Genomic DNA, 15,852 nt, shown 5'->3' with positions numbered 1-15,852 from the left:
TGTTAGGGCTTCAATGAGTCAGGTGAGTATAATTCCAGGGCTGAACTTTTTATTCTGAAGTAACATGCCTTTTAAAGTATCCAACTGCCATGGCTGTTCTTTCTGGTGTTAACAACCATGGGTTCCTCTAATCAGTTGTCAGAGACACAGGCCAAACAACAAGCAAAAAAACCCCAAAACTTTGGAACATCATTAAGAAGAAAGAGCATTAGCGAGCTCAGTAATTGCAATGGGGCTGGGAGGCCAAGGAAGACAGTTGATGACCAAAAATCTCTCAGGAGCCAAATGTCCAGTTACTTTTGGTCCCTTAAAATGGGGATGCATTTCCTACACAGATGAACTGATATGAATGCAAAGACCCTCGGATTAAAGGCGACAGTGCACTTTACAGACAAGCTCAAACGGAAGTTACAGGAGCACAAGCAATATGACATATACATGAATAAAACAGATCTTTCGGGGGAATTTTTGCGCGGGGAGTCCATTTGCCTGACGTTAAATGAGAGAGACATCAAATGAGGATGTGAGCCGAGGAAAAACTGAATTTTGATTTCAGCGGGTCTGTAACCTCATATTCATTGTTTCATTTAAAATAAAATGTGCTGGAGTACAGAGCCAGAAGAAGAGAAATTGTACCACTGTCCAAATACTTACAGACTGCACTGTGTATGGCCTGCTCTGTACCTCACAAAAAGACCTACACTCACAAATGTATAATGAAAAATATATAAAACATGTCATAATACACAGCACAAAGGAGCTAAAATATATGTAAATTGTCCCCTTACTGCGTTCTGTTATACCTGTTAATACTTATGGCGAGTTTGGCTCAGTGTCTCCACTGTGTAAACAAGGGCTCTTGTGTAGAGGCAGGGACAAGTTTGGGGGGCACTGAAGGTGACACATTCAAATATCTTAAAAATCTTTGCAATCAAAATATAGAGAGAAAATGACTGCATTCAAAAAGAAAGGGGGCTTTGTGCTTGTCCCACTACACACAGGCAGCAGTGGCTGGTTTGTGGGTCACATGACCAGAGCAGCCATACAGGCTGGGTGTGCAGCACGTTGCTGTGCTCTCAGCAGCCAGGCAGGTCACATAGGCAGAACATACCGTCTGTCTCCATGGTGATCTGCAATGTAAGAGCGCTGTGCTGATAAAAATGATTTTAAAAATGGTTGAAAAGAAACATTATCAACGACTAGAAAAGCTGTGAAGAGAGGTCTTTGAGGTGTCTAACCTTTGTTTTCCCTCTCTCCCTTTCATCATTCATGCCTCCTGAGACATCTTCTCTCTCTGTCGGCGCAGCTTAACAAAGGCTTGTGCCTGACGGTCGTCCTTCCTGGACTCCAGCAGCTTCAGGATGGCATCCTCTGCGAGCAGACAGTTAGTTAGACACATCTGAATTTATTCACATATATGCTTTTCAGCAGGTTCAAACAACTTAGCAGTAATACAGACAGATACAGTGTATTTCCTACATACCGATATTAATACATATTTATTGGCGCTCTAGCATGGGGAAGTAATATTACATGGGATAAGCTGAGTTGTTAAGCCTATAAAATAGGGGTAAGAGGAGAAGAGTGGGTGTACCGTTGGGTTTCGGGTGCATGAGGGGCAGTCGTATCTGAGCGGAGGCGGTAGGATCCTGCTGGTCCTGGGCTCCGCAGCCAGCCACCCCTGGCACGGCCCTCAGGGACAGGAAGGCCTCACCCTCAAAGTCATCGCTGCGGAGTGTGTCATAGTCCAGCACTGTCACCACCAGGGACGCCCCCGCAGCATGGCACTGCTCTATTGACACCAGGCTGCCAGGGAGGAGCGAAGCAACAGGCACTAACGTAAATATCTCACAGAAAATGTTCTCTGTGCCCGAATGTTACAGGCAAAAAAGCTGTGTTTTGTTAAGATGTATGTGTTTTTTGGTATTCTCTTGAAAAGCTGCAGGCCATATGAAGCTGTCATTAGCGCAACGGTGTTACTGGAGCTGCTGTGCAGGGCTGGTGGATTGACGTACAAGTCAAAGGCTTCCTCGAAGAGCGGGTTTATTTCACGCTTCTTGATTTTTGTGCAGCGGGCCTCCACCTCTGGGAACCGGTGTCTCGGTTCCAGGGACAACTGAACAAACGGGTCACTGGAGCCTGATGGATACACATAAAACCAAATCAGTAAATACTGACTGCCCCTGAATGTCCGCTATTGCACTGCTTAGTGATAGACATAGACATAGAGATTTGCCTAACAACATACTAAATGTGCAAAAAGCATATGGAAAATCACCCAATGCGTGTAGAAGTCCCTTAAGGATCTTCAGAAATGTCATAAGATTGCATAAAAAATAGCTCTAAAAAAATTTTTTCTCAGTGAGTGCTCCAGTCTGCAGATTAACTTTAGGCCATGCATACAGCAACAGCAGGAATAGCTCTAAATGTGTTTCTCCTGTGCTCTCACCGTTGGAGTCCATGGGCAGGAGGTTGACAGCATTGAGGACCTCGATGTGGAGCCGCTGGTCTGACCTATTATACGAGCCAATCAGAGTGACTGCTCCGTACTTCTCTCCACTGTACACCTTCTGTGAAGGAAGAACACCTTGCTGTAAAATCCAGATCAATTTTTAAGCTGGTCTAGCTAGATATGAGCTGGTCAACCAGCTTGTCTGAGATGGTTTCAAAACATAGCTTGAGCTGGTCAAACCATGTCAAGCTGGGAGCTGGTCTGAACTGGTCAACAGGCTACCAGCTGTTTTTTTTCTCTTACCTGCTCCCACACCTTTCCCTCCAGGAACTTCTCAATCAGCTGCTGGCTGCTGAGAGAGTTCTGCACCAGGTGAGCTTTCAGCCTCTGAGAAACAGGGAAGCAGAGGAACACTCACATTCACATTCTGTATGTACTGCATTTCCCATCACGTAATCTTTTTCAAAGACGACCTGGTATATACATGAGCTGTATTAATTCATTGCTCCGGACAGGATTTAAACTTTTTGTGACGACAAATGTATTAAGTGCACTTTAGGTTCCCTCTTGGCAGCTAAAGATAACTGCTTCATCTTTTTATAGAATGGTTTTACAGAATTAAGGGAAGTCCTTGTTGAAACAAAGTGCAATATGAGCAGGTGTCAATAGCAGGTACAGGATCCAGGACAGAACAGGGCCTGTGCAATGATCTCAGGTTGATTTTCTGTCATGTTTAATGTAACATTTGCCATTCTACCAATGAAAACTTCCCTTTCACTTGTTCTCTGCTTATGTGTTCCCCACTTCCGACGGTTGAAAGGTAACGGTTGAAGTAGGGACCTTTATGGGCTGTGGGGCATCGATACCTCACCTTGTAGTCATCAGTGTGAAGTGTGTCCAGTGGCAAGCCATTCCCCTCAGCATGAAAGCATTGCTCCAAACACTATAAACGGCATACAACAGAACATCAGCTGTCCATCCACCTGCACAGTTTTTTGTTTGTACGAAACATATTGGGACAGAGGGAGAGGGAAAGAAAGAAATAAAAAGGGAGAGAAGGGGGGAATTAACACAGAGAGAAGGAACAGTGTGGGTAGAGTGTAAGAGGGTTAAAGAGAGAAAGGATGATAGAGGGAGGGAGAGATAAGGGGAGGTTGAGAAAGAGAGATGGGAAACTGACCTGCAGTGTGTAGTGCAGTCTCTGATAGAACTTCATCAACCCACTCTGCTGCTGTGACACTTGGTCCAGGACCTGAACAGAGTTGGTCCACAGCACAGCCAGCATGCTGGGCAACACAGGTAGGGAACACAAGAGGGGGAAGAGCCATTGGTACACTGCCTACCATACACAGTCACATATGCCTGTCAGATTCCAAAGGACACCGAAGAACCAATAAACAAGCACATGCACCGGTGCACCTGTACCTGTTAAAGTTTTCCTGGACCAGGTTCTCGTTCATATACTGCAGCTCTTCCTCCAGATACCGCATTAAAGGAAATACAGCCTGCCAAACAATGAGAGTGAAAGAGAGCAATCTTTAAAGTTCACTCTTATACAGAGCTTCTTATAAATATCTTCACATCTCTCGCGGGGCATGCAATCATATGAATTCCGCTCCATACGCATGTCCAAGGTCCACAGGGCTGCATCGTGAGAATATTTTTCAAATGAAAATGCTCATGAAACGTGATTCTCTATGTGAATGCTGCAGTGGAATCCACAGCAGAGTGGCTGCCACACGGTTCCTTACGTCTTCAGTGGACCGGCTGATGGTCCTCTGGCGACTGCCCATACTGAGAACATACTTCTCAATGTCTGCCCGCAGCTGGGGGGGAGAAAGTACAGACAAACATCTCAGTCCCTTCAGTCCCTTTCAGGCCGTACCTCCAAAAGGTACATTTTAAAAATTTATTTCAATAAAAGTTTTCCATTTATATGTTAGTTTCAGGTGGTCATTTTGCTTTCGGCAGTGCATGTAATTGACCTTCTTCCCCAGCGTCTCCAAGGCAGAACGGATCTCTCGGGTTAAAACCCCCTGCGTGTGCTGCAGCTGGGAAGGCAAGGTGTTGTGGAACTGGCTCTCTCCAATCACGCTGTTTGTGCGACTGCGCAGCATCTCCCAGTTGAGCTGCTCTGGAAGTCTGTTCATCACGGTGCGAAGGTGTTCCAGATCATTCACCACCACACACAGCTAGAAAACGAGAGTGAGACGGCTCATAACAAGCCTCTCCTGGATATAATGACAGTGCCATGAAAATAATATGTGCCCCCTTCCTGATTTCCTCTATTATTGCATGGATGGTATAGGTATTTGATAACTTCTTTTCATTAAATAAATTCATTCATTCATTATCCTAACCCGCTTATTCTGAACAGGGTCGCAGGGGGGCTGGAGCCTATCCCAGCACACATTGGGCGAAAGGCATTTCATTAAATAAATGAAATTATATATTTTTTTAATGTGTGTTTTTACGTGTTTAATATCTTGTCTAAAGACCAGGAACCATTCAGTGTCACAAACATGCGTTAATAATCAAGAAGGGGGCAAATACTTTTTCAGGGTACTGTAAATCCCTTGATGCAGTTTACAGTTGCATGCGGAACATACATTTCCAAGTGTACTTTCGTAGCAGTGCTAATCATATGGGAACAAAACAGACTCGATATAAAGCAGGAAGATCCTCCTCACCTTGTTGATAGCGCTGCCATGGTCCGAGTTCTCAGACAGGGCCTGCACCCGTTGCTTCAGCATGTGACAGTATGTCACCGCAATTTTACAGATGTCCTGAAAAGTTGGACAGGAAAAAGTGCCGTGCGTTACTCTGACTGACAGGTAGTCCTGGACTAATGGTACAGCAGAGGTGGAATGTCCATGGGTCAGAAAGTCCTGCCTTGTGTTCCTTACACCCACGAACACCAGCTGATTTCACTAATTAGTTCTACCTCCTCGCAGAAGAATTGGGCTCAATTAACATATCTAGGTGATTGGAACAAAATGTGGATTTTCCACCTCTACGGTACAGTGTAGCACCAGCGGTGCCGGCAGCCATGTTGATCCCTGGAGCCCCGGTCCCAGCGCACCTCAGTGAGTTTGACCATGAGCATGAATCCTTCCTCCGGATCCGGCCAGCTAAGCTGCTCCCACAGCTGGCAGATGGGGTGCAGACAGGCAGCCAGGTCCACTGCAGAAGAGCTGTGTTTGACGGGCACTGAGCCATCCAACAGGGGCTGCAGCTACACGGGGGCGGAGTGCACAGATGGAGGAAGAGATGAAGATGACATACAGTATAACAAGGGGAGGATATTTGGCAGAGAGAAATAGAGCAAATGCAGGTTACTGTGATCAGAATAAGGGGCACACCTGGTCAACCTGTACAGCTCTCTGGACTCTCTCCAGGGTGGTGTTGTAGGCCTTGCTTAACCAGAAGGGCAGAGATTCACGGAAACACGTGTGGAAGTTTGCCAGCTGCAGCACGTTGTCCCTGCAATTAGCAACCGCAACAGCAACAGTAACAGTAAACGGTAAACAGTAAACGGTTGGCATTTATTTTGCCCTTTATCTAAAGCACTGTACATTGATGCTTCTCATTCACCCATTCACACACACACTCACACACCAATGGTGTTTGGCTGCCATGCAAGGCACCAGCCAGCTCGTCAGGCGCAGTAGGGGGGTAGGTGTCTTGCTCAGGGAGACTTCGACACACCCATGGTGGGAACAGGCAACCTTCCAGCAACCCTCTGACTACCAGACGGCTGCTCTTACTCCAGAGCTAATTTCGCCCCCATAGATAATAACAACCCCTTTATTGCCTCAGTCAAAATGCCAATCAAACCATTCTGCGTTTATCAATGCCATGGGATTTTATTATGTTTCCATTTTCAGCTCAACTATCATCAGCATTCAAAGGCAAATACTGAACCACGGTCTGATTGCTGTGATAAATGTCATACCTTCCAAACTGTGACTAACCTCTTCTGCAGAAATGCTTTTTGCTTGTGAATGGCCTGCAAGCTGAGGTAGAGCTTGAACAGACTGTTGGCTGTCTCCTGATCCATCTGGTTCTCAATTCTACCCAGAGTGTCCCTCACCTCCACAGACACCTGTACACGGGAAGAGAGAGAGAGAAAAGCACAGTGACAGACAGAAAGCTGGACCCACCTTTATATGAGCCATTTAAATTAGGTAAATAGTCCCAGAGCTGTTTCCGACTATTATTTAATTTCACCTTGTATTTTGTACCTAGGACTTTTACATTTATATTTGTCTCAGGACTCTAGCTCCTGAAGTTGTTGATACATCGGTATGGTAGTTACAGACTTCATTCATTCATTCATTATCCTAACCCGCTTATCCTGAACAGGGTCGCAGGGGGGCTGGAGCCTATCCCAGCATACATTGGGCGAAAGGCAGGAATACACCCTGGACAGGTCGCCAGTCCATCGCAGGGCACACACACCATTCACTCACACACTCATACCTATGGGCAATTTAGACTCTCCAATCAGCCTAACCTGCATGTCTTTGGACTGTGAGAGGAAACCGGAGTACCCGGAGGAAACCCAGGCAAACACGGGGAGAACATGCAAACTCCACACAGAGAGGCCCCGGCTGACGGGGATGCGAACCCAGGACCTCCTTGCTGTGAGGCGGCAGTGCTACCCACTGCACCATCCGTGCCACCCATAGTAGTTACAGACTTGGCCTACCTAACTCATGTCCTGGCCTTACAACCAATCATATGTGAATTGTACCTTATCTAACCTGTTTGGTTGTTTGTTCTATGACCTTGTTATGTTTTGTAACGCATCTGTGCTGCTCACCAAAGAGTCCAGCTCCTGGTAGACGACAGTGAACACATCCACTTGCACAGCACTGAAGAAAGAGACAGGAGACAGACACTCATGGTAATGAGGCAGAAAAATTCCCGTAGTAGTACTAATGATGAAATGTGTGATTCTCACCTGACAAACACCTTGTTCCATACGTCCTTACTAAGCGTGACATCTTCTTGCACCTCTCCTATCAGACAACAGAGGGCGCCCGTTATCTCTGAAACATTCTTAAGGGGGAGGGGGGGGGGGGCAGTGGGTCAAGAGAGAGGAATAGAGTGATTGGCAAGAGAAAGCGGAAGTATAAAGACACCAAAAGGTGTGATGCCACAAGCATGTGGAAACATGCTTTGTGCACCACCGATGAGCCATTCACTTTACCTTCTTCATAGGCTGGTGGAGACCCTTTTTGAGGTTGAACCACTCCTGTGTGCCACCCTGCAGTACAACAACACACATGCCATCACTAGTCTTGTCATCTATAAACTGAACACGCATACAGAATTGGGTTTTTTCCATAATCTCATCTAATCTGGTTGAATGCACTCTATCTTTTGTTCTCTCTCTTCCTTCAACTCTCTCATCACACTCAAAGATTATGAAATCAAAAACAGTAATGGTGACATTGAAGAAAGACTGACCAGCACAGCATCAGTAACCTCTTGGTGTAGATCAAATTGGGCTGGGTTCAGCTTCTGAAAAGCCCGTGTTTTGCAGATCTGGACCAGAACCCTTATTGCAGATGGACAAAATAATGGAACATCAGCCAACTACTATCAACAACTATTTGTTTATTCTTCAAGGGATTCTTCATCATCTTGAATGAAAATGTCTTGTGAATATCACATACACATAAACACATACACAAAGATATACAGTGGAGTCTAGTATTAGGACACTAGCATAATTCTTGCTGTTTAGGCTCTGTACTCCAGCAAAATGAAATGAAACAATGAATATGAGATTAAATTAGATTGCAGACTGTTAGCATTAAATTGAGGGTATTTACAAAAATATAGGACTATAGGAATATAGGACTTACAGTCCTTTGCATACATAGTCCCCCCATTATCTTCTACTGCTGTAGCCTATCCACTTAGAGTTATGATGCGTTGTGTGTTCAGAGACACCACTGCATACCACTGTTGTAATGTGTGGTTATTTGTGTTACTGTCACCTTCCTGTCAGCTTTGAGTAATCTGGCCAAGGCGTTTCTGCTGGATTTATGTTGTTTTTCTTTGCACCATTCTTTGCCACTCCAGAGACTAGTGTGCATGGAAATCCCAGGAGATCAGCAGTTTCTGAGATACTCAAACCACCCTGTCTGCCACCAACAATCATTCCATGGTCAAAATCTAATTTTTTAGAGTTGATATGAACATTAACTGAAGCTCCTGACCCGTATCAACATGATTGTATGCATTGCACTGCTGCCACACAATGGGCTGATTAGATAATCACATGAATAAGTAGGTGTAATGAAGTAAAAATGTTCCTAATAAAGCGCTCGGTGAATGTTTATTTTCACCTGAGGAGTGTGTGAAGACGTGGGGTAGCACTGGGAGTTGGGGGGAAGATGTCTCTGTACTTGGACACCAAACACAGCCCATATTGCAGGAAGCCATGCAGAGAGTCCCCCAGTTCCTGTTTCTGTACACATAACCAGAGCACAGGAATCCAGATGGTTATGCTGTGCATTGCCACACACTTAAAACACATGTAGAAACAAAAATGTCTTCCAATCTAAATAACAATCATTTTATTTTGTTTACGACCAACATTTATCCTCTGTCCATCCAAATTTGCAAGCATGGAACCTCCAGCCATTACAGACCATGGAGCACATCATGGCAAAAAGCATCAGTGCACTGATGCACTTATTGGACATCCCACCAAGGAGGCCACATTAATTCAGATCGTATCAATTATAAAAGCTGGTTCTTGTTAAATAAAAGTAACTGACAATGAGTTCAGTATTGCCCATGACTGGCTTACCTGCTGATAAGGGAGTTCCTGTTGGTCCCAATGGTACTCTATGCTTGTGAGCTGCTGAAACAGGACTGTGGAGTCCAGCTCTAAACTCTGGTACAGTTTACTATAAACCACCCATTTCCTGCACAGGCACACACCCAAAAACATACAAGCCTCAACTAATTGCGGAACGCATACAGTATAAGCAAATGAAAAAGGACATTCACAAAGCATGCCAGCATTACCACCATGTAATAATTATCAACATCATCAGACACATTTTATCATCAGACACATTTTATCATCAGACACATTTGATAAATAGCCAAATATAAATTCCAAATATTTTGTGCATTGTTCTGTCGGGGAGGTAAGTGTGAGAGAGACTTACGACAGGTCCTGCAGGAAAGGTGAAAGGTCATTCTGTGTTGCATACAGCTCCAGCAGGGTCTGACCCTCCCCGCACAGTTCTCCCTTCCAGGTGCCATTACCCTGCTGATGGGCAGAGCACAAGCCTCTATTTTCAAAGCTCCACTGAATTGCCTGCACAATTGAATTGACTGAATTGTTCACAGTGTATACTGTTTATAGTGTCCTCTGAAAATGGAAGACACTACCACTCTAGTTTTGCGAGGAAACAGCAGGACTCCTGTACTGTAACGGAAAGCCTGGGGCTGAAGCCTACCTGCTGCTTGGAGATGTGCACTTGGACAAACTGCTGCAGGATGCCACAGTAGTTAACATAGGCAGAGCGGCCTGCACTCAGGTTCTCGTCTCTCTATCACAAGGAAACACTCTGTCTCACCACACATTCAATGAACAGGAAGAGCCAAGGTGAAAAAGAGAACAAGCGGTGGAGAGCAAGCTGAGACCACCTCCGAAAGAGAAGTTCGTCGTGTTACGTATGGCATTATTGCATCTCTCTGTAATCCTGAGAACACAGGCCTGCTGCAAGACATGGAGATTTTTTCAAATGCAATATGTTCATGAAGAAGGATAACTGCAAGACACGCTGAAGTTAACTGACGGTTAATCTGTCAATGTGAGTGTGTGTAGCCTGGGTTATATACTGTATGTGGCTGCTGTAGGTTCTGACCTCTTTGTGGATGAACTTAAACTGTAAGTGACATTTTCCTCTGTCAGGGTATGTTTCTGTCCGTGGCTCCAGCATGTACCAGCAGTCCTCTGTACAGTGAAGATCCTGTGTACAGTACAACACCTTATTTGATCCCACAATGCTCCATACATTAAATAAACATGTATAGGATGTGTAGACTCTGAGACTCCGTGCTTCTTAACAAATGTATATACAGTACATTCTAACTAAGGAGCTTCTATACTAGTTTCTGCTTCTGATACATAGTTATAGCACTTCCTTTCCATGTGGTCATATTCAAAGAAACAAGCAATCTATTCATAGGCATGTGCTTGCATGCATACACATACACACACACACACACACACACACACACACACACACACAAATAAAAGATACTATTAATGTAAAGTGTATTTATGATGTAGAACAATTAGGAAGTATCACTCAGTGCTTGGATGACATATTTTGAAGATATGAATTTTCAATTTAAATTTTAAAAGAAATAGAAGAATTCACAAGCTCACAAACCAAAATAACCAAGGCCATGCATTATTTTGCTTATTCTGTATTCTGCATGTTTTGATCCTGGACCGTAAGCGGACTGACAGCATCAGTATATGCATGTTGTGATGCAGGAACAAGGCACAGATGCTCTGTACCTTCAGGCTGAGCACAATATTTCCCAAGAAATCATCCTGGCCCCTGTCCTTCTTCACGTCTTTGATCATCCTACAGCACAGAGAGATATTTAAAAGAGCGAGCTTTACACATTATGCAATGCTACCGCAGCTCATAATACCCATATCCTAATACTGGGGTAATTTTTGAGGAAGGGAGGTAGAGACCGAAAGTAAAAGGCATAATGACACACCAAAAGAGAAAGAGAGAATGAGTGCACCTCTTAAATCCCTGGAAGTTGGTCTTCATCTCTTCCAGTTTCTGTCCCAGTGACAATTGCTCATCCTTATCCCTACAGGGCATATGGATAACAACATCAGACAAATGTATGTCATCAGATGGATATATGCATTTATTTTCAGTGTCTGGTGTGGTGGTATTTTCAGTGTCTCTGTGTGTAAGGGCAGCCAGAATTCCCCGGCCCACTGAAACTGAGAAAACCAAAAAATACAAGTGAAAGTCTGAGGAACTATGCAGGGCACGCAGAAGAAATACACTGAGCAGGACGGAGCAGGGCGGACAGAAAGAGGAAGAAGGACAGATTATTTATTTATTGATTTATTGATAAATAAAGAGGTGCACAATCCCAAGTGGGAAAGTGAGGAAAGAACTTGTGAGAGGAAATGGTCACATTTGGTCACCAGTAGCTCACCACATTTCCATTTTGAATGTTCCACTTTCAGTGTCTTTGAATTCCCTGTAAAATGAAAAAAGCAAAAACAGGAAATGCAATGGCACATACTGGCCATGATACATAAAAACTGAATAAAATATCATCAGTTGATAAATATGAAGTAAACATGCCACTGCTGAAAAAGTGCAGATTTCCAGTGGATGAACTAGCACACAGAAGAAAATACCCTCACAACGATGGAACAATCACATAAAGAAAAGGGGTGGCCTGTAGCATAGTGGTTAAGGTACATGACTGGGATCCACAAGGTCAGTGGTTCAATCCAGGGGAGGACTGTCTCCTGCTTAGTCTAATCAACTGTATGTCGTTTTGGATAAGCCAAATGACATGTAATGTAATGCAATGGACAACCATGGACATCAAAACCATTGTAAGATGCTAAATGCTGCTGTAACATGTGCTATCATTGTCCAACTTTTCCTTAAACCATCCACACCTAGGCGGCATATGTAAAAAGCTTCAGGAGGATAAGCCTTCCATAATTTTTAATACATTCATTAAATTAATTAAAATCAGCGTATCCATTGACGAACAGCCTTTGGGTCGGTTGATACTGCCAAAAAGCGTGGGGGCCTTCCCTAGCAAAAAACTTGGCCGTCATCTATGCATCTACTGATTAGTACTCTGTGTCAACTAGAAAGTAAGTCACAAGTCAAGGAGTCGGAAGGGGGTACAGTAAGTGGGTGCGCTCACATTATGAAAGTCTGGTTCCAGACAGGGTTGATGGTCTGCTTCTTGATATCGGTTTCGTAGATCTCCTCGGCCGGCACCACACCTTTCACCACTCTTTTCCTGGGCCTCGGCTGTGAGCCACTTCTTCTGCCCTCCTTCTTCTCCTGGACGATGGTCAGCAGGCAGTAAGGGTCACTGAAGCCTTCACAGATATGAAGAAGTATGAGGATGATAAACAAATGCTCATAATCTCTGATGAATTTGACAAATGCAATTTTCAAAGCCCATGGTGCTTTATTTCCCTTAGTGATGCCTGGAAGGCAGCAGGTTCAGCTCAGCCAACCACAGATGATGTGTACATAGTTTTTTAATTAATGTATTTTTTTTTCAAATCTATCTCAATCTATGTTACTAGCTAATTTGCTGATCTGACGGTATTAAGTTGTCTAGTTCTAAAAGCTGCTACCTTTTAGGCTCCACTGAGGGAAAGTATCTTGAAAGTACCTCAAATTCCATACGCAGACAACTACATACATACCACTGACATCTTTGCCTAGAATACCCTTAGCCTCCTTCACAGTGACCATCAGACAATACACCGGAGCCTGTAAGGAGAAGGGCAATAGAATGATTAGGAAACTTCTACAGAGGTCCACTAGATGCTAAACCAAGAATATTCCATAGATTTAATCAAAAAAGCTTTTTTAAATTTGACTTTAAAGCAAATAATGTTTTGCTCTTCCCAAAAACAGTTTGCCTACTGTTTTCAGCATTTGTGTTAATTTATTTTCCTCTCACCTCCATGTCTTGCACTTTGTCCAACAAGTTTAAGTGTTCGGTCTCCGTCAGGGAGAAAGTCTACCATTGGAGAGAAAGGAGTCTGGACTGAGCAGCATGACAGGACAATACGTGGAAATAATGTGCTGAACAATGTGAAGGGGCAGTTTATTTGCCATGCACAGTAGTACCAAAGTACATCATTACGGAGAGTGGATGAGGTTGCTTTAATGCTTACCTCCCTCATGTATTGATGGAGTTCACTGTCATCAAACACCTCAACAACTGGTTTGCCCTGTTTGTGTGCAATGCTATACAGCAATTCTTTATACAGAGGTATTAGCTGAAAGGAAGACAATAAATAAAACAGTATGCTATACCAGTAAAGAAACAGAACAATTATGAATAGATCAGTGTTGTTAAGTGTGGGTTGTTAAGTGTTTTACCTCCTGCTCTTTATGCCTTTTCTCTCTTTCCTCAGGGTTCTCTTCATCTTTGAAGCCCTGTGTGACAGAAATAAGGAGACAGATGAGAAAATAACTTCAAAAACGTTGGCCCTAGGGAAGAGAAATTTCAAATTTGAACATGAGTGCACAGTACTTTTTTGTCCTTCTGCCGCCTCGTCATCCCCAGCTTACGAGTATGAATGGGAGAGCCTTGCTGAAGTGGAGGGAAGGGAGAGAAAGAAGCTCTGCAGTTGTCTTTCACAAAATAATGAATATTTCCAAAGAGTGTGCAGATTGAAAATAATAAGAGATGATGACTGCTGAATGTACCTGTCTTAGATTATGCCTTGAATGTCCCCGATCTGAAGACTGAGCCTGTGTGGGATACAGTGGGTGTCATGATAAATAATTTACTATTATTATTTTATTTTATTACTTACATTCTATTTATCACACTAACACACACACACCTGTGCATGCACACACACGTACACATGTGCGCATGCACACACACACACACACACACACACACACACACACACACACACACACATATACACAGCCACTCAGAGGGTCTACTGTACCAAACCTCTGTAACTCACTTCCTCATTGTTAACTGGAGAAAGAAGGGACAGACCATCACAAGACCATCACAAGTCTCCACCCCTGACGCTATTAAAAATGAAGAGAGGAGACCCCCTCAGGAAGTCCCCTATGATATTGTATAATCTAAGATATTGTATTTTATACGATAATATAAACTATGATAAACGTCCCTTTCCAGACCTCATCAGAAACAGAAAAGTCATGTCACCCTTGAGTACTGCCACCTACCAATAAACCAAAACATTGATGTGCGTATGGCCAGAATTAAAATGGCAGAGAACTCTGTAAAAATAATTCTAGAACGGCTGTTTAGATTTAATTTCATATTATGCAGATAGTTTTTCAATAAGACCAGGGACAGCTATGCCATCAGACAGACATATGCCATCAGCCATCAGCAAGACTTTTTTTCAGGAAATATTTACTCTGCTAACAACATATATTAAAGATGACTTCTTTTTCAGTTCAAAACATGGAATAAAGACAAAAGGCTCGGGAACTGCTTGTCATTCGCTCATCACACATTTGTGTGTGACACATCACACATCAGTCACAAGAGCAAGGTTTACAAGCGCACAAATACATGTTTACATGAAACACACACACACACACTTGCCTGATCCTGTGGAAGAGCCAAAGTGGCCTCTGATGTGGTGAACCCATCCTGGGCTGGTACCATGGTTCTGTATGTAAACCAGATCACTATATAGAAGGCTATTCATAAGAAATTGTACTGGTTAACGACCTCTGAACAAAGTCAGGCACTTAGCACTATTGAGCAGGAGCCGGAAGTAACAGTTTCCTGTTACACAGAGGCAGTAACTGTGACGGTTTCTACCAACAGCCCTACTCTCTCATTTACTCATAGTGTCATCCTTCTTGGTCAGTGCTGCTCTCACATTTATGGTTGTCTCAGGCCTTAGTCCCACTATATTTCCATCCAATGCATCTTACTTGTGCCATTTCTTTCGCTGTCAACTTTAAGCTTTGGCATTCCTTGCCTGACTGCTGTGTCTAAATATTTTATTCTCAGCCCCCTGTTTTCATCTTAATCACAGATTTGTATCAGCACCATTAAGATCATGTAAACTTTATCTTGATAACTTTGCAGCAGTCTTTGACCAGGGAAATTGCACTCTAGTGTGAGTGTGCATATTGCCATCATGGTAACTGGGAGAAAGAAGTACAACTAGTGTAAACAGAATGTGAGGTTGCAGGGTTAAAGATACCCTGGAAAACAAAACCACAAATCTGTGGAATTAGTCTTTGTGGTGTTCACCTCTGTATCCACTTGTGAGAAAATCAAATTTCACCAGAATGCCGGTTCAAAATAAAAAACCTTTGCAGACACTTGCCTAATTAAGTTTATTCCTGATTGTTATTTAACCAATAACGTTCATTGGTCCGTGGTTTCACACCTTCAGCTTCAAATCTTAATTGCTCCTTATTGATGTCAATCAAAATACATGGATAGTCACATGACAATACTCACATTTGTGGATGTTATTTTTAGTGTCTTGAGTAATTTTGATATTTAGTACTTTAACTCACATTTTCCTTGATGAACAGCTAAATGACTACAGAAGATATAACTCATTATAATTGAGGAACATGACACATTAT

At 43.4% G+C, this 15,852-nt stretch overlaps 1 protein-coding gene across 1 annotated transcript; it reads right to left on the bottom strand.

The window, feature by feature from the left end:
- Window positions 1-32: 32 nt before the first annotated feature.
- On the bottom strand, window positions 33-15,030 carry unc13d (unc-13 homolog D (C. elegans)). The gene is made up of 35 exons (XM_061229660.1): window positions 14,846-15,030; window positions 13,954-13,998; window positions 13,778-13,837; window positions 13,624-13,680; window positions 13,416-13,520; window positions 13,199-13,258; window positions 12,939-13,005; window positions 12,422-12,602; window positions 11,687-11,731; window positions 11,255-11,326; window positions 11,016-11,085; window positions 10,354-10,458; window positions 9,943-10,035; window positions 9,649-9,752; window positions 9,282-9,399; window positions 8,815-8,936; window positions 7,928-8,018; window positions 7,668-7,724; window positions 7,419-7,516; window positions 7,278-7,329; window positions 6,427-6,557; window positions 5,815-5,935; window positions 5,535-5,687; window positions 5,143-5,238; window positions 4,438-4,644; window positions 4,204-4,278; window positions 3,878-3,957; window positions 3,633-3,738; window positions 3,324-3,395; window positions 2,756-2,839; window positions 2,450-2,570; window positions 2,016-2,139; window positions 1,595-1,806; window positions 1,239-1,371; window positions 33-1,130 (listed from the first exon to the last, which is right to left on the bottom strand). The coding sequence occupies exons 1-34, from the start codon at window positions 14,906-14,908 to the stop codon at window positions 1,268-1,270; spliced, it is 3,351 nt and encodes a 1,116-aa protein (XP_061085644.1). The 5' UTR covers window positions 14,909-15,030; the 3' UTR covers window positions 33-1,130; window positions 1,239-1,267.
- Between the last annotated feature and the right edge of the window lie 822 nt (window positions 15,031-15,852).

Source organism: Conger conger, chromosome 2 (genome assembly GCF_963514075.1).
Source record: "Conger conger chromosome 2, fConCon1.1, whole genome shotgun sequence".
NCBI lineage: Eukaryota > Metazoa > Chordata > Actinopteri > Anguilliformes > Congridae > Conger > Conger conger.
Note: the sequence above shows the minus strand (reverse complement) of the source record. Positions and strands in the feature narration are given on the sequence as shown.

Coding starts and splice junctions, on each gene's coding strand:
- unc13d (XM_061229660.1), bottom strand. CDS start 14,908: ATGGTACCAGCCCAGGATGGGTTCACCACATCAGAGGCCACTTTGGCT. Junction 5,688..5,814: donor GAGCTGTACAGGTTGACCAG/GTGTGCCCCTTA, acceptor GCCCCCGTGTAG/CTGCAGCCCCTGTTGGATGG. Junction 2,840..3,323: donor TTCACACTGATGACTACAAG/GTGAGGTATCGA, acceptor CCTGTTTCTCAG/AGGCTGAAAGCTCACCTGGT.